Raw genomic sequence first — 26,289 nt, forward strand, 5'->3', positions numbered from 1 at the left:
GAAAACACTCCACAGTTCTCACTCCTGCCACATCAGAGCACTTCACACATACACACGGTTACTGTATATTCATCAGTTAGTGTATCTTACAGTTAATTTACAGTCCAGATTTTTTTTGTGACATTACAAAAATAAAATCTAAAAATCAAAAATTACAAGACGTTTTAGTGAAGAACATCTATAGAGTCAAAATGGAAAGAAAGATGTGAAAAGCTCGAGAAAAGAAAGAGGTCTCTTTAGAATAAAAAGAAGAGCACAAGCGCATGAGAACAGTTCTGAACGTAATCCCATTCACACAGAGCCAACACGAAATCTGCAACGTAACAGTGGATTAAAACCCTCTGTGTGGTTACGACAGCACGTGATCCAACACTGCGTATCGGAAACCGGTCCTAAACATCCGCTTCATGGCGAGACACTTCCACAGTATGCAGACCGTGCTGCATCCCTTTCCCTCTACGTTTCTAAATCCACGCTGACACGTGGCCACTGTCAGATTTATAGGGACATTAAACGTTTCCCTTTGTGATTTTTTCTGAAAAACCCAACCATTTTTTTTAAAACCAGTATCACTTTACATGTGCTACAAGTTTAAAAAGAAAAAAACATTGATTAAATTGAAGATGTTACCTGTGATGGCCCCACTTGAGTCATTATAAACCTGAATGTGACTACTCACTAAACCAGTATGAAGTGCAGACTGAGTTTGCTTAGTGTTTAATTACAAATGAAAATTTAAAATGTACTTTTCAAATGATATGCACGTTTACTTCCGATGGCACAATTCTTGCATGACTTGCACTTCGTTAGGTACACTGGTTCAAATGCTGGTGAATGGAATGGCATGCTTTGGGCTCCTTGGTACCAACTGAGCATTGTTTAAACACCACAGCCTACCTGAGTATTGTCGCTGACCACGTCTATCCCTTTATGACCAGTGTTCCCATCTACTAATGGCTGCTTCCAGCAGGATACCACACCAGATCGCAAAACTTAAACCATCTCAAACTGCTTTCTCGAACATGACAACAGGTTTACTGCACTCAAATGGCCTCTGCAGTCCTTAGACCTCAATCCAGCAGAGCACCTTTAGGATGTGGTGGAACAACTCACAGGCATTTGCATCATGGATGTGTAGTTGAAAAAAAAAAAGAAAAGAAGATATAGCCTAATAAAGTGTCCAGTGAGTGTAAGTTTAAACAGATACAGTTTGACATTTTGAGCGGGGAAACTTACAACATGTTACTTAGTGAGCTGGCGGCAGCTGAATCTGTGCAAAATAAGCCACCTTTAATTCAAAGCTGCTAAATGTCAGGAACTGTAAATGTTAAAGCAGGAAACAAAACTGTGAGACAGAGTCTGCGACAGGCAGTAAACAGATTCTTTGTCAGGTTAGTGCCCCTTTAAATTTCTGTTAATTCACTAGTTTTAAGACAAAATGAGGAAACGTCAGGACTCGTCGCTCTTGCGTCTGTTATACCTGTTTTAGATGTGTGATTATGAACCGTTCATAACTAAAAATGATAAAAGTTTATTATTGTAGTGCACTCCGGACTTCATAAATACACCCGGATTACAAAAAGCACTTCTTTTGTGGCTCAATGGAACAAGCTGTGGCTGTTTTGTCTTTAATTTATTTCATGTCTTCCTTGGTTTGCCGAACTTAAAAGTCTAAACTGAACATTGAAGGATTCAGATGCAGATGCTCACGGCCTCTTCCTGACCCCCCGAAAAAAAGAAAAAAAATCAGTGAGCTACGGAAGACTGAAATGAGGTGGTTTGAACATGCTACTTCTGGATTCTGGAAAACTTGGTATTTCCTACACTTCACAACAAAATCAAAGACTTTAAAATCTGAGTGTGAGCTGACACGACAGGAACCCAGCTCTGTTCACTTTACTTTCTTCAAATACTCATGGAAAAAATAAAAAAGAAATACCACAGGTTTTTTGTTGTTGTTTTTTTAGTATTGCTTGATGCGATGAGGGGGAACACCACATTTTGCTGGATGTGGATGTGAGAGAGGCCTTCGAAGGTTCGAAGCGTGCTCCGACTTAGCTGTCTTTGTGTAACGTCTGATGAAGATGGAGATAAAGTGGTTTCTTTGTGAGAAGCTGCAGTTTCTTCCTCTTAAAGTCCGTGGGCTTCTTGTACCTGAAATGAAACACAGGAGCAGTTTTCACTCCACAATCGAGAGAAGATTTTTCTCCAGCTCACGCTGGAAAACGCTCATTGGACGGTGAGACTCACAGCTCAATTACGATCGGCCCGGGTTTGATCTCGTCCATTTCCATGAAGGCAAAACACTTTGTGCTGGTGAACCTCTTTTTGGGTTTGTAGTGCTTGAATTCAAAGAAGATAGCTGCTCCTGGAAAAAATGTAAACGTACCTCAAATGTTAAAGGAGGATATGAGAGAATATGTTTAATAGTCACATTCAATCAGGAAAAATACTGGTGCTGGCCAGAGGGATACACCTATTGTATCAATTTCAAATTCCCCTTGTTCCCAAGTTATCGCATTCACAAGATTTTCAGAAAACATAACCTCTGACCTTGAGATCGAGTTAACTGAGATAAGAACTTGCATGAGATTTTTTAAGCGATACACCCATGGTATCAATTTCAAAATCCTAGGTGACAATATTTCTAAATTTGCAGCAGGTTGCTGTCTCTTCCTGGGCTTGGTTGTGCGTGAGGTTTCTTCCTGTTAAAAGGGAGTTTTTTCTTCCCACTGTCGCCAAGTGCTTGTTCAAAGGGGGGCGTTTGATGGTTGGGGTTACTGTAGGGTCTTTACCTTACAATATAAAGCGCTGTGATTTGGCGTTATATAAATAGAACTGAAATTAATTGAATTGAATTAACTTAGGTGCCACCTATGCAGTAATAATTAACCATTAACTAATAGTAAAGTGTGGAGAATTCATAGCCAGCAAGTGGTCTTCTTTCCTGGCTCCTGCACAATCTACACAGACATCTCTTTATATCTGCTACATGTGAGAAGGACTGCCTGGAGTTTTTGTTTATGTGTAAAAAAAGCTTTATTTTCACTGCAGGTTTATTTTCTAGTCGTCCGCTCCTCCCCGCAGGAGCTCTGTTGCCTCTACTCGGAGAACGCTGAGCAAAAAAAATAAATAAAAAAAATCACACAAATTACTTGGCATGCTGTGAACCCAGAGTGTGGCGGGGACTACCTTTTGGTAATTTCTCCACATGTCTCTGGACCTCCACGTCCACACTGAAGTGAATGTACGTGTCTTCCTTTCTGGTGGCCACGGGGGTATCCTGCACCGGGTTCAGATCGACACCGTTTACATCTGCAGCCACAGGAAAAGGCGGAGAGGTTTTCATGTACAGGGGACAGAGAGCGTGGGAGTACAGCTGAAAAGAGGGTGTGTCCAATCTGAAAGCAGCAGCTGTGAAGGTTATAAAAGCAACTCCAGGCCAGCCTGCTGAAGGCGTGCACTGTGGGATCTGTACCTTTGACACTGATGGTCATGTAAGGATCAATGCACTGTCCGGCGTCCTTTAACCCAATTTTTTCAATCCTTATTGTAAGTAGCGTCATCCCAGGCTCTGAGGGTAGCCGTGGTAACAAGGTACCTATAAAAGGACAAAGGTCAGAAGATATTAGCAGTTAGAACTGGTTTTAAAAACTGGTTTCAAGTTGGGGATTTTGGCAAACCAGTTTTACACATTTTGATCAATCCATAGGAATGATGCGTTTAATCCATTCTCCTTTAAGTCCCTATCACTTCCTGATGGATATCTGTCTTTGGGCCTTTGTCTACAGGCAGTTTGCCAGTGAGAAGTTAGTTTACAGAGGTTTAAATCTCTTTAGCTAAATAAAGTTTGAACTACAGCAGGAAACAAAGCTGGCGAGAGGAAATAAAGTGAACCAAAAAAATATCAAAGCTGTAGCTGTGAACCAAAAACCATCATCTGAAAGAAGATAAAGACACATTAAAACAGAAGGGAATACAACACAGCCAACGAGCCAATCAACAGTGGAAATAGGAAACACGTGACCAAATTATGTTGTCGTTTTGACCCTAATTTGGGGGCAAAGTTTCCCACCGTACACTGTGGAGTTTAATGGATCTGACTGGCAGTCCTGCACATGTGTTTTAAGCCCTTGTGACTACTTAAATCAAAGTTAAGGCTCATTTAAAATTGGGGCTGCAAGTAATTGCTGGGATTTGAGCCAAGAAGTCTGCTGCTCCTTGTACATTACTCACATTTATATATAGTTTGAGCTATTGTAAGCACAAAAATATGGGTTCCTCTATTCGCCCCCATCCCGAGAATCTCACGTACTTTTGGTTTCATTATGATTAAATTGGACACAGAATTTATTGTGCTTCTTTTCTGTTGGATCAAATTTCGCAGCATCCTATGTGAACGCTTTTAGAAAAGGTCATCAATGACTCTCACACACTCACCATGGGCATGAATGCCGTGGTAGTTTTTTGGCTTTTTAATAGTTTCTGTGAACTGTTTTTTCCAGGATAGAATAATAGTGCAGCATTCAGCTTTAATAACACAAGTTTTAATATATTTTGCATTTTTTCTCATCTCCATAGGGTCAAAGGTATACAAACAGGCTCAAATCTATACATACATCCGCATACAATCAACAATGTCTTTTAACTTAGCAAGGCTGAGGCCTTCTAACTTCTCGTTAGCAGTTGTTATTGACTACAACTAGCAGAAAATCTTTGCCGGCATAAAACAAAGATTTGTTTGACGGGACTCATTAGATTGATCAAGTTAAGAAGGTCTCTTGGAGAAATTTCTAAACAACTGCAGATTCCTGGATCAAACAACTTAAAACCAGGAACCAATGAGGCGCAAACTTCACATGAACTGGAAACGTCTGAAACACCAGCATCTCTGTCCACGGTGACACAATCATCATAGACTGAGACGATGCTGACCAAAAAAGAAGCTCCTGCTCCAAAACCCACACCTTCAAGTTCAACTGAAATTTGCACCACATGAACAAGCCAAATGCCTTCTGGAGAAAACTGTTATGGTCAGACGAGACAGAGATTGAGTTATTTGGCCACAATGACAAGAGGTATGTTTGGGGTCGTAACGGTGAGGCTTTCAAACCAAAGAAAATTGTACCGACTGTCGAGCATCACGCTCTAGGGCCTCCAAATCCTTCCATCTAACCTCAAATCAGCAGCTAGACGGTTGAAACTTTGTCACAGTTGGGTGTTCCAACAGGACAATGTTCCCCCAATGCAAATCAAAACTAGGAAAATGAGAAGCAGGCAGCCCTTAAAATAAACTTCCCTATTTTTGGACTACGCTTAAAAGCCAGCTCTCCTCCAGGAAATCAAGCAATTTAAATAAACTCTACTAATTCTGCTGAGAAGAGTGTTCAAATATCCAATTAGAATTATGCCAGAAGCTTCTTGGTGGTTACCAAAAGCGTCTGCTTAAGGTGCAACTTAAGGGACATTTAACAAAATGTCATTGCAGGTGCATGGACCCTGTGTGGATTCGACAAAATACCAAAGAAATAAAAATTTGTGCAAGCAAATCTTGCTTTTTTAAAGTCACTAAAGCTGCATGCTGTACAATCCATCCACCCTGGAAAAATAACAGGTCAAAGAAATTATTAAAAGCCCAAAATTACCATGACATTCATGCCCATGATGACTATGTATAAACGTCTGACCACAACTGTATATTTAGAGTTTTCGAAACCTCACTTTGGAATGATGATGGAACAAGGAGATGTTAGGTTGGGTATAACGCATCCTCTGAGGACAGAAATGATCTCAGAGCCAAATCATCACATTTACCATAAAGTACTTAACTCTAATAAAGGAAATATTTCTGATTTTAATAAATGAGCTCTGAAAAAAAAACCGGTTGGCCAAAGCTGATGGAATCAGGCTACCTTGATCAGTGGAAAAGCTTTCTGTTGGTGAAAGAGTGAATCATTAACTTCACCTTCCAGTCACATATACGCATCTAGTTCTAAAATTAACTCTGAATGAGGCAGGATTATTCACAGTCATGCAATAGAGGACAGATTCAAACGCCTTTCATTCATAAGCTGTACCTTGCAAAGCTGCTAATGAAGCAGGCGGGAATGAGCGGTGAAGCCATGCACGGCACCAACAGAAAAGACAAAAAAAAAAGAAGCAAACACACACGGTCAGATGATCCTCCAAAACACGACAACATGTAACAATGACATGTGAACTCAAGCAGGTGATAAACAGGTGTAACGCACCAGGAGCCCGTGGCGGAAAAGCTTCTGTTGAACCTGCTCCCGCTGTGGCATCCTCCTCCTCTTCCAGCTCGAGGTTCTCCTCTTCACCTGGAGCAAAGATTTTCCTGATGGCAAGGAACACAAACCCGCCCCCGCCCCCCCAAAACACCTGATTCATTGGACTGATAAAGTTTACATATCCCTGTAAGGAAAATATTTAAAGCGTGTGACCCCCTTCACAGACACACTTTTTTTTTAGAGACCTGAAGATAAAATTATCAACGCTTGTGTGTGATTACATGACTCATGTTGATCTATTAGTTATTCTTTTATTGTATTAATTCACAAAAATCTGTAAATCCAGTAATGTTGAGACACAATGACACATGCAGCACGAGCCCAAAGCAGTAATAACACCAGTGATGGATTTTTACCTTAACGGCACCGGCTGAACATCGAATGGAAACTCTTTGTTGTAGGTGAGTACATTTCTAATTACTGTTGAAGAAAAAGGAGTTAGATTGATTATATCACTATTAAAACATGTCAGAATATCCAGGAAATTGTCCATCAGTGTTTTTCCTTCATAGAGAAATTGTTTCCACAGGCCAGAGCAAAAGGAAAAAAGAAAAATCACCAGATCAACATTTTAAATTCGTCTTTCATTTACTAAAGTGTAATAAACATTTGTTTGCAAAATGCCCAGAAATGCATGTAGAGTTCTGTCAAATAAGGCCACACAGTTTCAGCACCTTTACTGTACACACACCAATCATGTTTTTCTGCAAAGTCGCCCCTCAGAGGCCCATTTCGAGCCAGGAAAAAACCCAGTCATACACTTACTGGTTTCCAGTTTCTTCAGGTCTTCTAAGTTGAACTCTTCCTTTGACTGAGTGCACTGAAGAAACCCAGACAAAAGATATGTTCAGTATTTGTTTTTCCTCAGGAAAAAATGTAATTTTTTGCAGCGCTGTGCAAAAGTCTTGAGCCACCCCTAATTTATTCATAATGACAAATAGAAAAGTGTGTAAACATACAGCATACAAGGCAAAAACAACTCTAACGAGCTTGAAAGCCAAGATTTATGATCACTTTTATTCATCATGAACTGACGTCTCTTAGTCAAGCTTTCTTATGGTTTCTTTAGGTAGTCTTCAGAAACAGCTCTCCAGGCTTCTTGAATGACATTTACAGCTCTTTCTTGGAAGTTGGTCGTCTTCTGTTCAACGTGAGACGATCTCACACTTATCTCACATTAATGTTGAGGTTCAGGCTCAGGGAAGGTCAATCCATGACTGACAGTGACTCTTTGTGTGTTTCTCTATTCAGGAATACTTTTCCTGCATTGGCAGTGTGTTTGGGCAGAAAAATAACGCCATTATCAAACACTTTCTGGACGGACCAGAATCTGATTGTACTTTTCTGTGTTCTTATTCCATCAATTTTAACAAGATCCCTAATGCACACTGGCAGAAACGCAGCCCCAAATCATTACAAGGTTTTACAGATGGGTGTAGACACCCACCGCTACACCTCTCTCCTGACCCCTTCTATACTTACCGATGATGATTTGAACCAAAAATGTCAAACTTGGATTCATCACTCCATAAAACCTTTTGGCACTGATTTCGAGTCCAGTTCTTGTTTAATTTGGCATCCCTCAGCCTTTCCTCCCCGTTTCCTTTCCTTAAGAACGCCTTCCTGACAGCCACCCTTCCACTGAGACCATTTCTGATGAGGCTTTGTTGAACAGTACATGGCTCAGCTGAAGGGTCAGATGGATCTCTCAGGTCCATGTGTCAGGTTTTTGATGGATTTTTTCTGGTTTCTTAAGGCTTTGAAGTACTGTTTTGTATTTTAGGCCTCTCACTTCTTTTCTTCTATACTTGACACTTTTCCTTATCTTATTTTAAGGACACCTTTTCAGTTATAGCTCTTTGGGAATCACTTAGTCCAACAATCACAATTTTATGCCTTTTAAAACTCAAAGTGTCTAAAGATAACATTTTAAATCATTTATTTGCTAAGTTGCCTGTTATGTGTAGATACAAGACCGTTTTACCCCTTGAATTAGGTGCCTTTTTATGCTTGAATGAGTCACTGGTTAGTGTTAAGTGACTTAACAAGGAAAAACTTCCCTTTGGAAATGGTCAGGTACAAGGAGTGGACCTGACCATTGGCCAATGTCCAAAGACAAACTTTGAAAGACCTTCAGAAAGCCTGGAGAACTATTGCTCAAGACCACTTTCAAAAGTGTTATATGCATAAGTAAAACTGCCGATGCTCAAATTTTACTTTTATATAATAACGATGACCTCAGCATCTCTGAAAACCTGGATACGGCCTCCTTTTTGTAGCTACTAATTACGCAGACTCCTATACAAACCTGCAAACTGGCACTTCTCATCTCCAGACATGTTGCAATCTTTGCCAGAGTTTTCTTTAAAAGAAAAAAAAAACACTCGTTAGTTTAAGTAAAGTGACAGGCACTCCGGTGCAGAAGCTGCAGGCGGATGTAATGATTACCTTCTGCTCTTCGGTGAAGTCTGATGAATTTGTTGACTGGACTTCTTTTTGCAGTTGTCTTGCCAAACTAAACAAACCCACATGAAACACAGTTAGACGCGTTAATGATTCACTGCAAGACCCTGCAAGACTCCTATAAGGTAAGGTGTGTGTCTGTGCGCCCCCCTGCGGACAGTAGAAGCCGCTGCAGTGATCTAGATTTTTGCATTGTTAGTGCAGTTTTAAATAAACTATTAACTGGGAGAGAAGCTGGGCGCATTTTAAGGAAATTGCAAAGACAAAGATCTGGTCTGAGAAGCAGAAACCATTCCTCACTCAGCAGATGAAACCCACCCATAACAATGAGAGGGTGTGGCTGACTGTTTCCCAACACTCTGAGGAATACTGGCCCGTTTCTGCATTGCATGACACATAATGAAACAGACTGCTCGCAGCTCCGACCGATTTTCCATGACAGGCTACATGGACGGACTCTCCCTTAAACTCTAAAGTGCTGCTGTGGACAGAGCTAGGATGCATCAGGCAACACATCTGCTCCCCACTGCAACAACTGCCACATCACGTCATGGATGGTAGGGTTTATTTACTGCTCCGAGAGCTGACTGACAGCACACGGGCTAACTTCTTGCACCTACTGTCTCCTACATGTTTCCCCGCAGATTTTAGGGACAGGCGACCCAGAAAAGGAAAAAATAATCATTTTTTAAAAAAAGAAGAAGAAGCACAGCGCCCGGACTGCGTTCGGGTTAAACCAGCGCTGTGGACACACAGGACACACATGTTGAATGCAACTTACATTTGGTACTCATCTATAGCCTCCACTAATTGTCCCCACGAGTCAAAGTCTGTGCCTTTCTTAAAACTGGCGTGCCATTTCTGAATAGTCTTGTTGACATCAGACATGTTGGCGGGGCGGATACTCGCGGCGCTCTCAGGGCAGCATAGCCGAGGAGGAGATTCATCTACGGGGCTTCAGCGGCAGCGGAGTCGTCGGCCAGGTCATCTGCTGTCCAGAGGCGCGCGGATAGACCGGTGACACTCCGACCAAGCCCTTTCTGCCTGCTTACCCTAATATCAGCGCATCCGCAGGAGAAAGGAAGTCCCGCCTGGAGCTCGGGGTGCGCGCGTTTCGGGACTCGGGGTCGCCCGAATGGGCGAAGAGCACCGCGGCGCGTTTGAGGTTTGAGTGCTGCGGGGAGAAAGAAGAGCTATTTTATTTAAAGGTGCAGGGATTTTTAACAACTGTATACACCAGCAACAGCTATGAAGCAGTACTACAGTTAAAATACTGCAAAGTAACAGTGTTCATGTTTTTATTTTTAGGTATAAGGATCTTTCACTACACTGTTTTGAATTTTAAAAAACAGTAAACACAAGCTCCAACGAAACTCCCCCAAATAATATTTATAATAAAATACAATATGATTGTGACTGTTTTATTTATATAGCACCATTCTTTACACTTATACTCAATGTGCTTACCAACCGATCAAAACAAGAGAAATCATAGACGTCTACAGTGTCTTAAGGCAATACAAAATGCAAGCTAACGAACACAAACTTATTATATGTAGGAATAATTAAAAGGTTTCAAGTTAAACATGTGTTATTACAACACTAACAGGGTCCACATGATTACCTTTTATTATAAAATTTAAAAGTGTTATTTCATTTATTTATTTATTTAGTTATTTGTCTTGATGGTTGCTCAGTCATGCAGGCAATGAAATCCCAGACCTTATTAGCAACTCTATAAACAGTATATTCGCATTATGTGAATACACTGTTTAGAATGAAACCTGCAAGATTGAAGTTACTTAAATTTTTACGACACGTTTCCCGCACGTAAAACTCTACGTCTTGTTTTCTCCCTACTGTAATATGTTCATGGACACCGTAATATTTCTACTTTGGGTCTGCAAAAGCTGAATAAATTTTGAATTAATAAAAAAAAAACTAAATGATTTTAGAGGGATCCAAGTGATTCATGGGCTGTCCAAAGATAAGCGTTGAAGCACATCTGTGGCCTTTATTTTGAAAGAAATCGAAATGTCTTCCGGTTTCTCCCAGTATGTCGGGATGTGGCGGAGGAGCTGAAACAGCGCAGCTAGTGGTGTCCTTTCGGACGACTTGGCCGCTGACAGAATGAGATAAGATGGATAAAGAGACGGCGGCGGATTGCTGTGCGGCTGAAGACGATGAATATCCGGACTCGGAGGTTTTTTGTCTGATGAGAGTCGGGAGGAACTCAGACTGGCTTCGCTTGTTCGAAAACACAGAGGTGCAGCTTGCTAATGTTAGCTAACGTGCTATATTTATACTAACATGAAGCTTGCTGAAGTTCACGGCAGATTCCAGTTTACATGTTGGGGGAACATTACCCCCAATTTATGGTTAATAATTAAGAAGTGTTTTAAGCTAAAGAGTGTCCCTGTCCGTTTTTATAAAACCGGAGAGATGCAGACTGGAGCTAACTAACATGTTTATTTTGGGCTGTACAGATCACCATTGGACGTGGTGTGGATGTAACCTACCAACTACTGTCTCCCACCTGTCCCCTAATGATCTCCAGACTGCACTGCACTTTCAGGCAAAGTGAAGACGGCCACTGGACAGTGACAGACAAGAAGGTGACAACGAGCTTTATTGTGAAATATATTTTACAGCTGTGCTAGAGGTCTTTGGTACAAGTCCTGTGCAGGGATGGGCAGCACTTTCTCTAAGGGAGGCATGCTGACGTGGATAAAGTAAATAGAGCCACACGAAATTAAAACATGATGCGCATATTACTAAATTATGCCAAACCCAATTAGTTTGCGAATATCTAAAAGCTAAGAATGGGTTCATGTTTTAAAACCCACCAGTATTATGTTGGCATTTGGTGAAGTTTTGAGTCAGTCTGGTTTACTGTGACATAAAGCCATAAATACAGTTGAGCATCAGCATTGTCAACTTTTTTACGTATTTATGTGTTCATCACAAAAAAAGGATGTCAGGGAATGCCAATTTTGCCCATTTGTGTTGTAGGAAGTTTATGTTATTCTGTATATCTTTTCGTGGTATTTATCTGTCACGCACATCTTTATATAATAACGGCAAAATAAGTATTGCAACAAGTCAAACTGTGCAACAGATACCACAAATTATACATAGACAAATAGCAAAAGTTTCAAACCCTTATAACTCTAGAAACATGAGATGAAAGGTGAACATCAATACCATACTAATCATATACTGTTTTATGTTCTGAGGTATACTAAAATGCAGAAGGCCAAAGGTTCAGGACCTTCAACAGCAACATCAAATCACATTAGATGTTAGGCATTGAAAATGTGAAATAGATTAAGTTAAACTGCCAATATTTTATCATTACTATTTAATGAACATTTCCCCAAAGATTGTTAAGACAGTGTGCATCCTTATGCAAACTTTCCATGCTATGGTATTTTACTTGTAGTGTAAATTTCTTCATCTGCAGTTTTGTCTTTTTCTTCCTTACTCGTGAATGAAATCTAGTCTGTTTTGGCCTTTAACAAGTGTGTTAAAGTCCGGTTCACTGTCAGCACTAAGGTGGGATTTGATAAACTTCATTAATAAGAATGTCTTTTTACGTATGAAGTTAGATTCAAAGAGGACCAACATCTTCTGTGCATGCCTCCTTATGTGTTGAAAGTTCTCCTTTTTGAGAGAAGAATTCAAATCCAGCGCTGATACTGACTCGAAGTTCTCTGCAGTAGGGAATCAAAAGTGCAACAAGCATCAGTAATGTGTTCATTTTTAGCACTGAGTTATGCAACACATCCTGGTGTACAATACAATGGAAAAATACCAGTTCCAGTTATGGGTTCATTTCAGTGTCTTTATCTGGGATCTGCTTAAAAAGTCCAAAATTTCTCTCTGTAAGCTCTCGGTTGTAACACCTGTCGGTTTGTTCCATTTCAGCCTCAGCCTATCCGCGTGCAGTTCATGAATAAATCTCTGTCTTTCATACTTGCTTTCATTTTGCTTTCTGAACTCAACTATGTAGTCTTTGGTAATCTCATGTACAAAAATTAGTAACTGCTCTGTCGCCCATCCCTTTTGTATGTGTCTCTGAATGAAGCTGTGGTGGGGACCGTTAACGTGGACATGACCTACAGTCTGAACGGCAGAATGACATCATTGTAAAATGTTGCATGTTTGAAAAGAGTTTCAGTGTCCTGGACACGAAGGAGTGGAATCACCTGCTGAGACGGCTCCTGAAATTGTTTCGGTGTGAGGAAATATCCTTAAACAGTTTACTCTCCACCATGTGTAAATGTCTTGGAGACAGGATGTTTAAGTAGTGTAGGCTTGTTGTGCGAACATCCCGTACAAGACACATGGACTACCTTCGTGACATCTGTCGACCACCTCTGTCATGCCGCCACATGAAAATGACTGCTGTCTCCCAGCTGGGATACGGCTCTGGGTCACACCAGATGCTACAAAGTCCATGAAATTTAGTGGGTCACTTAATATTTGCATGTGTGGCCTTTCAGCTGTGTGATGAGTTTGTATTTATCCATAAATGCCTTTTTACAGTCCTGTTATTTCCAGCAAATGGCAATATGTCTGAGCTTAAGTTTGGGCATTTGTGAATTTAAAGTACATTTAAATTCTCAAGTTAATTCAGTTTTAAATATGTTTCTGTACCAGTGTATTATATTGGTTCTGTTTTTTTTCCTCAGAGTCTTAATGGTGTTTGGGTGAATGGAACTCGTCTGCCTTCCGATGAAGCCCATCCGGTCAGGCTCGGAGACTCCATACAGCTCGGAGTTCCTGTAATTGGAAACAAAGCAGAATTTGACTATGTCGTCGTCCAGAAGCCCCTCAGAGACATTAAACACTTCCTGGCAAAGAAACTGGTAGAGCGAGTAACTTCAAAATCTGCCCACATATCCAAGAAGCCCAAGAGGAAATTGACCATGGAAGAAGTGGAGCCATCTACCTCGAAGCCCAAACTCTACCGCTGCTCTTCTGCAGACAAGTCCTTGGCAGTGCCCTGCCCTTTATCTCCGCTAAAAGGTCAGCAGCGACTCAGTCACATAAAGCCAGAGGGAACCAGACCTGGCAGAGATGACCATCAAGCAGAACGACCTTCAGATGGCTCCAGTGCTACCCGTGACTTTGACAACTTGCAAATGTAAGCCAGAGTAACAGCAAGATAAGAAACAAATGTACCCAGTAATAAAAGAATGAGTGAAAAATACTACTCCGAAGTTTTATTTTCCTTGTTTATTGTCTGCAGGTACAGTCAGAACATTCTGCTCTTAAGGGAGCAGGTGGATAACACCCAGAGGCAGGTCGCCTCCCTGGAGGGGGAGCCCCGACAGGCTGACCCGCTCAGAGAGGAGCAGGTCAGGGAGCTGCGGGGTCAACTAGATACACTCAGAGCTAAAATGCACAGGATGGAGACATTAGAGAAGTCTTTTAGTGAGACTAAAAGGCTGCTAGAGGTGAGTTGTTTTTTGTTTTGTTTTGTTGTAGTGTCTTTTATGTACAGGAGTTCCTTCATTAGCACCCATTTTAAAAATAGCCTCTGTTTGTTGTCTTGTTGTTACTTTTTTTTTAAAAGCTCCTACAAGTGACAGTTCATGCTTGATTGGCACTGCTTTGTAAGATGCTATTTTAAATCAAATCTGTCATTAAATTTTAGTTATTTGACAGCCAGCAGGCCTCTGGTGTGAGTGTCTCTGACCAAACAGTCAGAAACAGACATTCATAAGGGTGGCCTGAGGGGCTGACGTCCTCCACTGAGGGCTGTGCTCACTGCCCTGCGCTGTGGTGCCCGATTGGGATTAGCTATAGAATACCAGAACTGGTAGGTCTCTCCTTTTCACGGATGAGAGCAGTTCACCCAAAGCACGAATGATAGACACTGGAAAATGTTGTGCTGCCTGTAACATTGTTTAGCACAAGTGATTTGGTGTTGCGTTCATGATGGTCTGTGGAGGCATATCCATTGAGGAACATAGAGGCCTCTACGCTCACATAGAGAGTAAATACAGCCTCTGTGTGAAAGTAGATGCACAGATATTGGGATGATATGCTGATACGCTTTCAGCATGTTTCATGGTGATGAGCAGTTCTACAGCAGATGGACAAAAACTAGTCTTGGATGTTTTTCCCACTGTTATTAGTGTTATTATATTTTATCATGATTGTATGTGAGTATGCATTCATATTGGGGGGTTATGTGTCTTTCTATTCCTCTGCAAAGTGCTCTGAATTTCCTCGTGTCTGAATGGTGCTGTACAAATAAATCCAACTTGACTTGTTGCAATAGCACCACACTCAAATTCAGTGAGCTCTCTTGAAAGGTCCATTCTTTCACAAATACCAAAGATTAAGCAGTGTAGGCCCAATACTTTTGCACCTATAATCCAAAGAATACAATTTTTGCATAAATAATTGCAAAACTCAAAATATTCTCTTTCACCCTTTTATGCTTGTAGGAGCAGAAAACGCAGCAACAAGAGGAGCTTTTAAAAAAGCAGCTTGAAGAGGCCCTGCAAGAAGTATGTCGGATCAAACTAATTTGTGTGCAGTAGCTGTTATTATTTAGAGTGCTTGCATTTTGGTAAAGCAGAATACATTTTAATATGTGAATTTGTTTTCCACAAATCCTTAGCAAAAGAAAGTGATAGGTGAACTTGCGCTCTCCCGACAAGGCTTTGAAGAGATTCTCTTGGCCAAAAACAAGGAGTTGGAGGTGACAAAGGTATATTTAATTAATGCATTAATTTTTTTCCCTTTACATATTTCCACCTGATTTTGCTTTCGAGGCTTCACTCCATTTCATCTGTTACAGGAGGAAAAGGAAAAGGCAAGAGCCCAAAAAGAGGAAGTAGTTACACAAGTGACCGAAGTGCTGGAGAATGAGCTTCAGTGCATCATCTGCTCAGAGCTCTTCATTGAGGTAGAGCTGATTACAGTTTAAAAGCAATTATTATGAAACTTATTATACGTTGTTTTGTGTTTGAGCTGATTTGTATACTAGACGCCTCTAACTGTCATCACCTTGGTTGATCCCCTGCAGGCCGTCATTCTGAACTGCGCTCATAGCTTCTGCTGTTACTGCATCAATCAGTGGCGCAAAAAGAAAGATGAGTGTCCCATCTGCCGGCAGGCCATCCAGTCTCAGACCCGCTGTCTGGCGCTGGACAACTGCATCGACCGTATGGTGGAAAACCTGAGCCTGGACATGAAGGCGAGGCGGCAGACCCTCATCTCTGAGAGGAAAGGTGAGAGGTGCGTGAACAGTGGTGTCCTACATCAAATACAGTCAGAGATGCATGCGTGGCATTATGACGTCTGCTTTCACTTACAAACACAAACCACTCAGAGTAAGTTTTCCTTGTTTCAGATAAGCGAGCTGTTGACCATGAAGTCATCAGATCAGGTCAGTGGAAAGCAGTGAAATGTTTCCTTGATGCTGTTGAGTCGGTCGGGTTATTCAACGGGGAGGAGTTCAGTAGTGTGTCATCTGTGGGTGTCTGTGGATTTATATGCTGATGTCACTTTTTAGTTCATAGTGAAAAATAAAACTTTGTTCAGTCCTATGAAAAACTAAGTGTACCCCTATGATTCAGTAGCTTATAGCTTGTAGTCATTTAGCAGCAATAACTTGAAGTAACCATTTTCTGTAAGACTTTAAGTCTCTCACGTTGTGGAGGAATTTTGACCCACTGTTCTTTACAGTGTTGTTAAGTTTATTGAGGTTCGTGGGTATTTGTTTATCCAAAACTCTCTTAATGTCCCACTGTAACATTTCAGTTGTTTAGGTTTGGACTTTGGGCTATTGCACCTTAATTGTTCTTTTTCAGATACAGTTTGTTGTAGTTTGCTGCTGTGCTTGTGATCATTGCTTGTTGCATGACTCAGTTTCAGCCAAGCATTAGCTGTCAAAAAATGGCTTCGTATTTCACTCTCGATTGCCTTGGTACACGGAGGATTCATGGTCGACTCAAAGACCGCAGGGTGTCCAGGTCCCGTAGCTCTAAAACAACCCCAAATCATCACCCTATAGCACCAGGTGGGGTTGTGATGAGGAGAGGTGGATTTTTCAAACACAAGATGGCAGCACAATGAAGCATTTTCTCTGTATTAAAATTGCAAAAAAATTGAGCTTTCCTACAGAAGGAGCTACAACATTATGTATAGTTGAGTTAGTGTATTAATGTGCGGTATAGTGGTGGTGAAAATGAGCATCGTCTGGTCCTGATGTTGGTGGTTTTAGTTTTCATCAGATTTGTTTCCAATTTGAAAGACAGAGCAATGCTGATCTCATCTTTTTAAAGTTTGACAAAGAGCTTGAGAGTCCCTCGTGAAATGTTTGCAAAATGCAACTTTTTGCCTTTTTGTGTTTCACAGCAGCTGAATCTGCAGAGGTGATGGTGATCCCCGATGATGACAGTAGCAGCAACAGCGACAGCAACAGCGACAGCAACAGCGATAGCAGCATGGTGTCCATAGATAGCAGCCTCAGCTCCGTGTTGTCTGTGGACACGGACAGTAGCATCCATTTGGAGTCCAGCTCTCCGTACAGTGGATACTCTGATGACAGTTCTGATGAAGATGAGGATTAGCCCCTTTTTCTCCTCTGGGCTGTAATATGGAATTAGACTTTTCTGCTGTTGAGTTTCGCTTTTCCATGGAATGTTCCCGGGACATTTAGGATAGAGGATGCAAAGTTTGGTCCAGGGAGGTTTATGTTTAGTTATTTTTTGTAAAATAATCATTTGTGTTGTCTTTATTTTCAACTAAATGAATAAAGTTTATTCATATGCATTTCAAGTTCAATTTCTGTTTCCTTATATTTCAAGTAAACCTGGGAATTCAAACTTTTGTCAGTGGCACAGAAATCCTGCGTGTGTTTGGTGATACACGTTTTACTTCTTTAACATTTACTGGCCCAGGTAACTAAAAATTCTGCTGTGTTTTGAAAGTCGCCACCTTGGTGTTAAGTTACATTCGCAAACAGCTTCACAGTTCAAACAATGTGTTTAAACAACAAATGTTTAAAGCTGGTACCACAGCAACATCAGTCCCTTATGACCAGACAACTATTGTGTTATCAAAAGCAGATAAAGGCAGAAAAAGGGGATCTAGTGGCTCTTTTATGCTTTGGAAAAGGGATGTTTAATTAGATTAGAATAGAAATATCCCTTATTGTCCCTCATTGGGGAAATTCAGGTGGTCCAGCAGCAAAGTGATAGGCAGATGGAGCATTCAGATTTAAAAAAAAAAAAACTATTCACAACATAATGACAAAAAATACTGTGGAGTTATTAAGTTATTTTAAAAAATCCATCTTGTATGGTCCCTCTGTGCCTGCCTGGCTTCTTTATGGGTACTCCGGCTTCTTCCCCCTGTCCAAAGAAATGCATGTTATCTTAATTGGCTGACTGTGAATGGTGGTCTGTCTCTCTATGTTAGTCTCGGGATTGGCTGACAACCTATCAGGACTCTATCCCTCCTTTCAAGTGGGATAGAGTCCAGCCCCCTGTGACCCTGAATTGGATAAGGGGAAGAGAATGGATATATACGGATGGATATAAATCTCCTATGATGAAATATTTCTATGCTGATGGGCTGCAGCACAGTTTATAATGTGGTAATGCTGTAATAGTAACACTTTCCAGAGCTACTCTCATTTATTATAGCCTGCCATGGTTTCTGGCTGCGAGTCAGGGATTAGAAATCAGGAGAAGATCTGCTAACTGAACCCCAGTAAACTGAATCTTATATAGAAGTGTTGAGATCAAACATAATCTCCTTCGTCAGCTTTGTTGGTTCAGTTTGTTTTTCCATTAAAAGAAAAAGAGGTAAAAGCACATCAATGCTGGTTACCTAGCATAAATCCATTAAGCTTTTTGTTCTTCAGTTGGAAAACATCCTCCTGCATTTAATAGGTTAACAAAACTAACAAGTCTCAGTGTGTTAGAAAAAATAAAGGCAACATGTTTTTAAAACGACATACTGTCATTTGTTTTCTGTGGCTCCCTGCCTTCAATTCATGCCCTGAGTCACCTGGGAGTCGCCCTGCCTTGCAGACAGGCTGTGGAGCTGGGAGGCTTGAAGAAAAGTCTGGCAGCACTCCACAGTTTACCTCAGCTCTCACTGCTTCAGCCTCATATAAACAAACAACTGAATGACTTCAAGTCTTAACATAGTGTGGGAATTTTCAGTAGCTTCGCATGATTCATAGTTGCTGAGATTATGTTTCTTTTTTTAAAATTAGGATGTTTACATGGGCTGTTGAAGCGCACAGGGCAATATTTAAAGGGCACCACTTCCAAAAGGCTTTATTGTCATCATGCCCCTTGACCATTAGAGCTGTCATCTGAAAAAGATCATGAGATCATGAGTTACTTCACAATGTTACACTTCTAAATCTACCAGTGGTGGGCGTCACATTTAAAAATAGATTTCCATCTTGGAAAGAAGCACTTTATTTTGCTAAATCCTTCTATCCTTTAGTAATTAGACACACGCTCTGTTGCCTGGTAACTAATGCAACAGCTCCTTGGGATCTGAAAGAAAATGAAAGAGAGATGGCACCGGCTGCTCCGGTGCTAATGCACACAGTCCTCAGACTGCAGACAGACAGCTTTGATCCTGTGTTAACTCCATGGCCTGGCTTTGGTTGAGGTCTTAATTGCACTATAATCACTTCATCTATCTAATGCTCCTGAACTAAATCACTTATTATCCCTGAGAAACAGCAATTATTCAGGAAGATGTATAAGCAAATATCCTGCCGCGCTGCACTATTTGTTAGGGGGGAAAAAGTCGATTCCAATGTAAATATTCACACATTCTTAAATTTATTATTATTATATCTTAAAAATAAAATACTTACATTGCCAGAAAGTAAAAGTAAAAGTACCCAGGCATGTTATTCTTTCTTTTGCATCTTCTGATTCGATACCTCTGGCAAACAGTAGGGTTGAATAGCTGGTTGGTTTTTCCTATTTCTCTTGTTTGCTTCATGCCAAAACATCAGAGATGCCACTTTGATCAGTAAACATGTGCACCTCTTATGTGGTGCAGTGACAACCCCTCCCTTCGAACACTGTGATTCACTCCACAGAGAGCACTGGGACAGCAGCCCACAGAGTGAGTTTGCCTTCTGTGCTGTGGATGCCTGATGTCACGCCAGTCCATTAAAGCCGGAGTACGAGGGACGCGTGTGTCTGTCGGACCGCGTTACACGAGGACGACAGTGATGGACTGCCTTGGGGCTACAGTTGGAGCCTCTCGTTCCTCCATCCGAGCCGCCATCCGACTCCTGGAAGCAACCTCACGATGCCAGTAACAGCTATCTAACTGTTACTCAGTCACGCTCTCTCTGCCCAAGCATATGGGGAGCAGAGTCAGGATTGCAGCATCATGTACCTGCTTTCATCCATGTTTGAATGTTACACAACTGATGAAAGCTGATGAAGTCCACAGATGATTAATTCAAGGAACAAATTTATCCTGCATCTACTTGGTATTTGATTCGGGCATTTTAAAACAAAGATTCACACAAATGTATGAAATTAAGTGTTACATCTTTCCACTGCATCAAAGCAGCAAGTCTACACACTCTCGTTCCGTCTTTACTATGCTACAATGCTTTTCAGACTATGAAAAAATGCTCTAAGTGTAATTTGTGGCTTATGTGATAACAGTGGTGTCAAATTCAAACATCTCATTCTCTCAGTGCAATTAGCTCCTACAGTCGACTCTAAAATTTGTGACTCCATCTCTATCCATGTAAAATAACTTGGCTTTAAATGATGTTTTGCTTAATAACAACCATGAGTCTCTTAAGGTGGTATTTACAGATTTCTCACCTCCTACACAGTAGCCTTGCGCCTGTTTTGTGTTGCTTGTGAGACAGATGGATCCACTCCAGTGTGCTCTTTTCCAAAAGGCCCATGGTCCAGACCCAAGGTCCATCTGGCAGTTTGGTGGCATCTGAGTGTTTCACAGCATGATCACTGCTTCCTCAGATGCAAACCTAAACACAAAGCACTCGTTTCTCTGTGAAAATAAAGCTGTGGTTGTATAAATACTGGATGTTATTTAAACATGCGATTTGTTCCAGGTAGCTTTGATTCCCAAATTAAGCAACTTATGATTGTACTCTTCTTCTCTTTCTACAGCTCATTGTTATTATTATTAATATTAATATTAGTAGTAGTAGTAGTGGTAGTAGTAATACTATAGCTTGTCATTGTCTGTCTTGTGTATTTAAGAAAAACTGTTTCATTTCATGAAACTCGGAAATTTGTTTTCCCGAACCGGTGACTCACAAAAATGAAAATGATTTCCATGTGAAATGCGTATTTCCATGTGTCTTACTAAATTTTGTATTTATTTTTTTGTCTCCTAAACACAGCAGTAAACAGTATAAACATTACGTTTATACGTACATCGAGGTATCGGTCAACATTCAGAGTAAAAACTCAAATTTCCCAGAGACGTTAAAGTAAACTCACTGCGTTCCGTTCCCATGGGAACAGATGAACCCTAAACCAGTACTGCAGGTATGTTAGCATGTATACGACAAGGATTAGGCTGTGTATATCTAACTGAATGACATAAAACAAATATTAAATAGCTCCGTGAAGAAGTTTTTATTCGATAGCTATAACAGTGGTGGGACTACATGCTCTTAAGCTAACTATGTAAGATACCGTATTGGTCAGAAGCTAGCAACTTCTGCCCAACTTCAAAAGCAACTCAATAGCCCAATAGCTGAGCTACTTAGACTCACCATATAACTACAATTGAAAATATAATATCTGTCTATGAAGGAAATTTTAAATGTGTGATTTATTTATTGACTTATTCTTTTTTATTATTCATTTTTTATTTTTTTATTTTTTTAGTCCACTTCTGGCACTTATTTTGTAAAATTACTGTAATAACTTTATTCGAACATTGTTAGGAAATAAAAACTGCACGTAATCGCAAAATGTAATCAAAGTAAGTGAGTTCGTTAACTGAATTTAAATTAAGCTGATGCAGTTCATAAATTATTCTTTTATTTGGGGGGGAAAGCTATTTGAACCTACCTGGCCTGCCTGCCACCCCGTTTGTTAAATTATTATTTTAACCACATTTTCAGAAAGCTGAGTTCAATTTTCTATTCACACCCAGGACTGATCACTGCAGTGATCATTGTAGTAGACTAAAAGACCACAAAAAGTAACACACCATGCCACGGTTGAAAAAAGCTGTTGAGAAACAAAGTCATTGAGATCTATCAGTCAATGACAAAGCAGTTTCTAAGGCTTTGGGACTCCAATAAACCATGGTGAGAGCCATTATCCACAAATAGACAAAACTCGGAATGGCGATGAACCTTCCCAGGAGTTGCCGCCATAGCAAAGTTACTCCAAGAGGACAGTGACGACTCATTCCAAGAGTTCCAAGGAGAAAACCCCCGCTAACAAAAACGACACAAAGGCTCGTCTCGCATTTGCCAAAAAATACCTTGATGATCCCCAAGACTTTTGGGAAAATATTCATCCAAAATTAGGGTCCAAATTTATCCACACTGATGTGAAAGACTCATTGCCAGTTACTGCAAATGCTTCATTATAGTTCTTGCTTCCAAGGGTTGCATAACCAGGTATTAGATTTTTCACATCACCAGGCTATTTGTAAGGTGATGGGCCAGATAGATTTAAATAGCTTTTTCCCTTAATAAATGAAATGATCATTTAAAAACTACATTTTGTATTTACTCAGGCTATCTTTGTCTAATGTTAAACTTAGTTTGATGTTCCAAAATATGTAAATGTTACAAATATGCAAAAAAAGTTAGAAATAAGGAAGGGGCCAAATACAGCACTGTATTTTCCCCATACATTTCACTTAAGTGCCGTATCTCTATATTATAATGCCTCTCTTTATCCTCCAGGGCTAATCTTATCCAAAGTGAAGATTGCAGTAACATGAGGAGGATCATTGCTGAAGATCTAGACTGGTCACTGGCTACAGTGTCCAGTTTGTCAAACCTCTCTCTCCAGTGCATAGTGAACAACTTTGAAGGTGGTTTTTAGTATCGCTATTATCCACAAGTTTATAATCTCACTTGTAATAAAGCTGGAACTTAATTGCAAAATGTATACCTGTTGCAGAAAGGCCAATATATGAAGAGCTTACATCCAGTGAGAAGGACTTCATTCAGAACAGAGTGTCCCTTTCCCTGCCTCTGCATTTCGCAGCCAATGTTTTCCCAGATGGCGTTTACTGGAAGCGATGCTGTGAGCAGAAGTGGAAAGTTTGTGACGTCTCTAATTACGGTGAAAGCTGGAAACGAATGTTTTTTGAAAGGCAGCTGGAGAACATCATTGAACTTTTCGTTCCAGGCATAACAGAGCCAAAGACAGTTCTAGACATGGTCACGCTTTGTAAAGACCACATCAAGAAGCTAAACATTGCTCAGCTTCTGCCACCTGTCAAGGAGCCGCAGACGGAGGATGAGGAGCAAGCATCAGAGCTGACACTTGCAAATGATGATGATAAATCTGGTATGGACCACTTTGACTTTAGGATCTTGCTTGACAAGCTTACAAACCTGGAAGAGCTGCACTTGGTGTACAAAGTCAAATCATGTGGTATGAACTTTGAATGGAGCATGTTTGAGATGACCAACCGGGACTGTGAGTCCCTTGCCAAGGCACTTAAGTCCTGTAAGACATTAAAGGTAAGTATTGCATTAAATTACATAGTACCCATTCCAGATATCCTATGTGAAAAAAGCTCCCGCCCGACTTCGTGCAGAAATAAATCCCCATTCTATGTACGTTTTTTCAAGCCCTCAAATAACAGGAGTGGGATTGGGTTGAAATTTGGCACCTTATTTTGTTTTCCAGCATTTTGATGCTGCAGGATATTTTTGGAACAAAAAAGCTCAAAAAGCTACAGCAAAATATCAGTTTTAAAACCCAGGACAAGTGTTGCACTCAGGAGTCAAAATCTACTTGTTGCTCATTGCAGTTGTTTTTCTGTGACCAACTTTGAGCATCAACATCAAAGGATATGTCAAGAGTTCTGCAGAAAAAAATGCAAAAATGTATTTTGTGTAATATTGTAATATTTTAATACTTGCAATCTATCCATTAATTTTTATCTGGGTTCTGGCTGCGGGGGGCAGAAGTCTTAGCAGAGACGCTCAGAGCTCATCTGGGCGGACACCAAGGCATTCTTAAGCAGGCCAAGAGATGTAATCTCTTATGTGAGTAATGGGTCTGCCCTGGCACCTTCTTCTACTAGTGCACACCTAAATACCTTACCTGCATCCATTAGGTATCCTAATCAGATGCCAGAAGCCCCTGACCTGGACTTTCAATGTGGAAGAGTAGCAGCTCTACTCAGAGCTGCTACTCTTTTGACTGAATAACCAAGTTCTATCTATTTCATATTCCAATACTGATGCTCAAAGTTGATTATAGAAGAAATTTTGCTGAACAAAAAAGCTGATAAAAATTTGATCTTATTATAGTTTTTAACTGTTTTTATGTATGGATGTATGTATGGATAGTCAGTTTTTAAGTCTATCCGAACATCTATTCCATCCGTTTTTCTTCTACTTATCCAACAGAAACACAATGCTATGATGGTACATCCCCCCCAAAAAATAAATTTTAATCCGATCTAAAAAGTGCCAAATTTCCAGCATCCACTTTGTACTTTGAGAGCCTGTAGCACTAAAAATGAAGGCAAGCATATTCTGAGGGTGTCCTGATTAATTTTTCAATGTTTACCCATAAAACATTACTTATCTGATCGTGTGGTGCTGATGTGTAAGCATGTTATTTTTTGTGTGTTGCTTGGAAAGACCCATCACAGGTTCTTACTGTTTCCTCAGCTCTTTAGGCTCCATCTAAGCCACCTTGAAGATAAAAAGTGTCGTTTGTTGGTGAAGTACCTTTTAGACCACCCCTCCCTGCGCACTCTAGATTTTTCTCACAACGTGATTGGAGACAGCGGAGCCAGAGCCATCGGCAAATTGCTCACAAAGAGCAAGCTGGAGATCCTTAACCTGTATGACAACAATATTGGCGGCCCTGGGGCCAAGGCTATAGCTCATGCCTTGTCCAAGAACACAACTCTTGTGTCCCTCAATCTATGTCTGAACCGTCTGAAGGATGAGGGTGGTCAGGCTATTTGTAAGGCCTTGTTGAACAACAAAACCCTACTTCACCTGCAACTGGGAGCCAATGGGGTAACTTGGCTTACTGTGCTTTCCCTGTCTAGTATGTTAGCACAGAATAACACCCTGAAGAGCATCAATCTCTCCTGCAACACACTGGGTGAGGTAAGAGAGAAATAAGTTTACTTTTCGCAGCAAGGAAAACTGCTAAAATTAGAAACATGCTGTCTCAGAAAGATGCTGAAAAAGAAGTCTATTGTAATTCCTTATTATGTGGCTGTTTTATTATTGAAAGAAAACGGATTGCATTCCTCCGAACTGCAGAATACATTTTATCCAAAATGTATAAATTCCGCACCCTAACCATCCTATGAAATTTGCGTTGACAAAGATAAAATCTACATTAAAACCCTACAGCCCTATATTCAAGAAAGCACTAACAGGAATAGAAAGATCGTGTTTCTGCCTTGTTAGTTAATTAAATCCAGAAGTGAATTTAAAATCCTTGTTCGCACATACAAAGTACATACAAAGTCCTGAATGACCATGCCCCTTCATATCTTGAAGACTTCCTTTTGGCAATATAGTGTATCAGGCGACAGACACACTCTTTAATTTTAAGGTTAGACTTCAAAACTTTCCTTTTTTTCACATGCACATCCAAGTTTCTCTTTTGATACGTTGTATTTTGAATCTGGAAGCAAGTGCCACCAAGAAAGTGAATCCTTAAAAGACCATTAACAAACATAACATTTTATGGACAAATTGGGCGTCTTTGCATAAGAATTAAGAAATTTGAATAGTTTCCTTTAAATTCAGACATTCAGTTGATACATTTCTTCTTATTGTCTAGAAGTAGATGCAAAATGATTTTATTTGCATAGTGCCCTTCTCTTCATCTCGCCCTCTAGGTCCTCTATGCCATGTAGGAGGCTATTGCCATCGTAGGCTTGTAAAGACCACATCATATCTTTTCATGTAATTTCATGTGTAAAATAATTAACTGATTATTCATTTATTAGAACTTTACTCAGCAACAATTAAGAATAGCGTTGAAAACATCCATCTGTCCGAGCTACTAAAGTGTATGCGTTTTTTTATTCTGTGATATTATTTCTTCTTTAATTAGTTTTGACTGCTGTTTAGACCAAAGAACCTATTTTAATTTAGTCAACATGGCTCATAAACAGTATATCAATAAGTTAATAAAACTGATAATTGATTTTTAAAAAAAAGAAAGAAAATAATTTGTAGTTGCAAAGATAGATAGATAGATAGATAGATAGATAGATAGATAGATAGATAGATAGATAGATAGATAGATAGATAGATAGATAGATAGATAGATAGATA

At 40.3% G+C, this 26,289-nt stretch overlaps 3 protein-coding genes and 1 long non-coding RNA gene across 8 annotated transcripts in view; 2 read left to right on the forward strand and 2 right to left on the reverse strand.

The window, feature by feature from the left end:
* Positions 1–1,172: 1,172 nt before the first annotated feature.
* aida (axin interactor, dorsalization associated) lies at positions 1,173–9,951 on the reverse strand. 3 transcript variants are annotated; one of them, XM_005731104.2, is made up of 11 exons: positions 9,553–9,951; positions 8,757–8,823; positions 8,617–8,670; positions 7,074–7,128; positions 6,665–6,728; positions 6,252–6,355; positions 6,078–6,086; positions 3,479–3,601; positions 3,193–3,315; positions 2,251–2,368; positions 1,173–2,154 (listed from the first exon to the last, which is right to left on the reverse strand). In XM_005731104.2, the coding sequence occupies exons 1-11, from the start codon at positions 9,657–9,659 to the stop codon at positions 2,055–2,057; spliced, it is 924 nt and encodes a 307-aa protein (XP_005731161.1). In that variant the 5' UTR covers positions 9,660–9,951; the 3' UTR covers positions 1,173–2,054. The 3 variants fall into 3 exon arrangements, with proteins under 3 accessions (XP_005731161.1, XP_005731160.1, XP_005731162.1); XM_005731103.2 differs by having other exon boundaries at positions 6,078–6,089; XM_005731105.2 differs by lacking the exon at positions 6,078–6,086 and having other exon boundaries at positions 9,553–9,950.
* An 856-nt stretch (positions 9,952–10,807) lies between these two features.
* Positions 10,808–17,567, forward strand: rnf8 (ring finger protein 8, E3 ubiquitin protein ligase). Of its 2 annotated transcripts, none has more exons than XM_005731106.1 (10): positions 10,808–11,037; positions 11,258–11,386; positions 13,466–13,920; positions 14,026–14,233; positions 15,233–15,295; positions 15,409–15,498; positions 15,589–15,696; positions 15,817–16,021; positions 16,144–16,179; positions 17,151–17,567. In XM_005731106.1, the coding sequence occupies exons 1-10, from the start codon at positions 10,912–10,914 to the stop codon at positions 17,363–17,365; spliced, it is 1,635 nt and encodes a 544-aa protein (XP_005731163.1). In that variant the 5' UTR covers positions 10,808–10,911; the 3' UTR covers positions 17,366–17,567. The 2 variants fall into 2 exon arrangements, with proteins under 2 accessions (XP_005731163.1, XP_005731164.1); XM_005731107.1 differs by having other exon boundaries at positions 15,817–16,028; positions 17,151–17,182.
* A 332-nt stretch (positions 17,568–17,899) lies between these two features.
* LOC102212233 (uncharacterized) lies at positions 17,900–21,253 on the reverse strand. Its single transcript, XR_001290354.1, has 3 exons — positions 21,203–21,253; positions 20,621–20,810; positions 17,900–18,148 (listed from the first exon to the last, which is right to left on the reverse strand). It is a non-coding gene; the product is annotated as an uncharacterized LOC102212233 (long non-coding RNA).
* Positions 21,246–26,289, forward strand: part of drc5 (dynein regulatory complex subunit 5) — a 6,080-nt gene continuing 1,036 nt past the window's right edge. The window contains exons 1-5 of one of the 2 annotated variants that reach the window (XM_005731109.2): positions 21,246–21,316; positions 22,699–22,829; positions 22,919–23,044; positions 23,150–23,487; positions 24,652–25,101. In XM_005731109.2, the coding sequence (XP_005731166.1) occupies positions 22,733–22,829; positions 22,919–23,044; positions 23,150–23,487; positions 24,652–25,101 (1,011 nt within the window). In that variant the 5' untranslated portion in view covers positions 21,246–21,316; positions 22,699–22,732. Of the gene's footprint in view, positions 21,317–22,698; positions 22,830–22,918; positions 23,488–24,651; positions 25,102–26,289 lie in introns of both variants that reach the window. The other variant, XM_005731108.2, reaches the window with a different exon arrangement.

This window comes from Pundamilia nyererei, unplaced genomic scaffold, assembly GCF_000239375.1.
Source record: "Pundamilia nyererei isolate P.nyererei 1_Seehausen unplaced genomic scaffold, PunNye1.0 scaffold00041, whole genome shotgun sequence".
Lineage (NCBI taxonomy): Eukaryota > Metazoa > Chordata > Actinopteri > Cichliformes > Cichlidae > Pundamilia > Pundamilia nyererei.

Coding starts and splice junctions, on each gene's coding strand:
- rnf8 (XM_005731106.1), top strand. CDS start 10,912: ATGGATAAAGAGACGGCGGCGGATTGCTGTGCGGCTGAAGACGATGAA. Junction 15,296..15,408: donor TTGAAGAGGCCCTGCAAGAA/GTATGTCGGATC, acceptor ACAAATCCTTAG/CAAAAGAAAGTGATAGGTGA. Junction 15,697..15,816: donor GCTCAGAGCTCTTCATTGAG/GTAGAGCTGATT, acceptor GATCCCCTGCAG/GCCGTCATTCTGAACTGCGC.
- aida (XM_005731103.2), bottom strand. CDS start 9,659: ATGTCTGATGTCAACAAGACTATTCAGAAATGGCACGCCAGTTTTAAG. Junction 6,729..7,073: donor CCTGAAGAAACTGGAAACCA/GTAAGTGTATGA, acceptor TTTCTTCAACAG/TAATTAGAAATGTACTCACC. Junction 6,356..6,664: donor GTTCAGCCGGTGCCGTTAAG/GTAAAAATCCAT, acceptor CCTTGCCATCAG/GAAAATCTTTGCTCCAGGTG.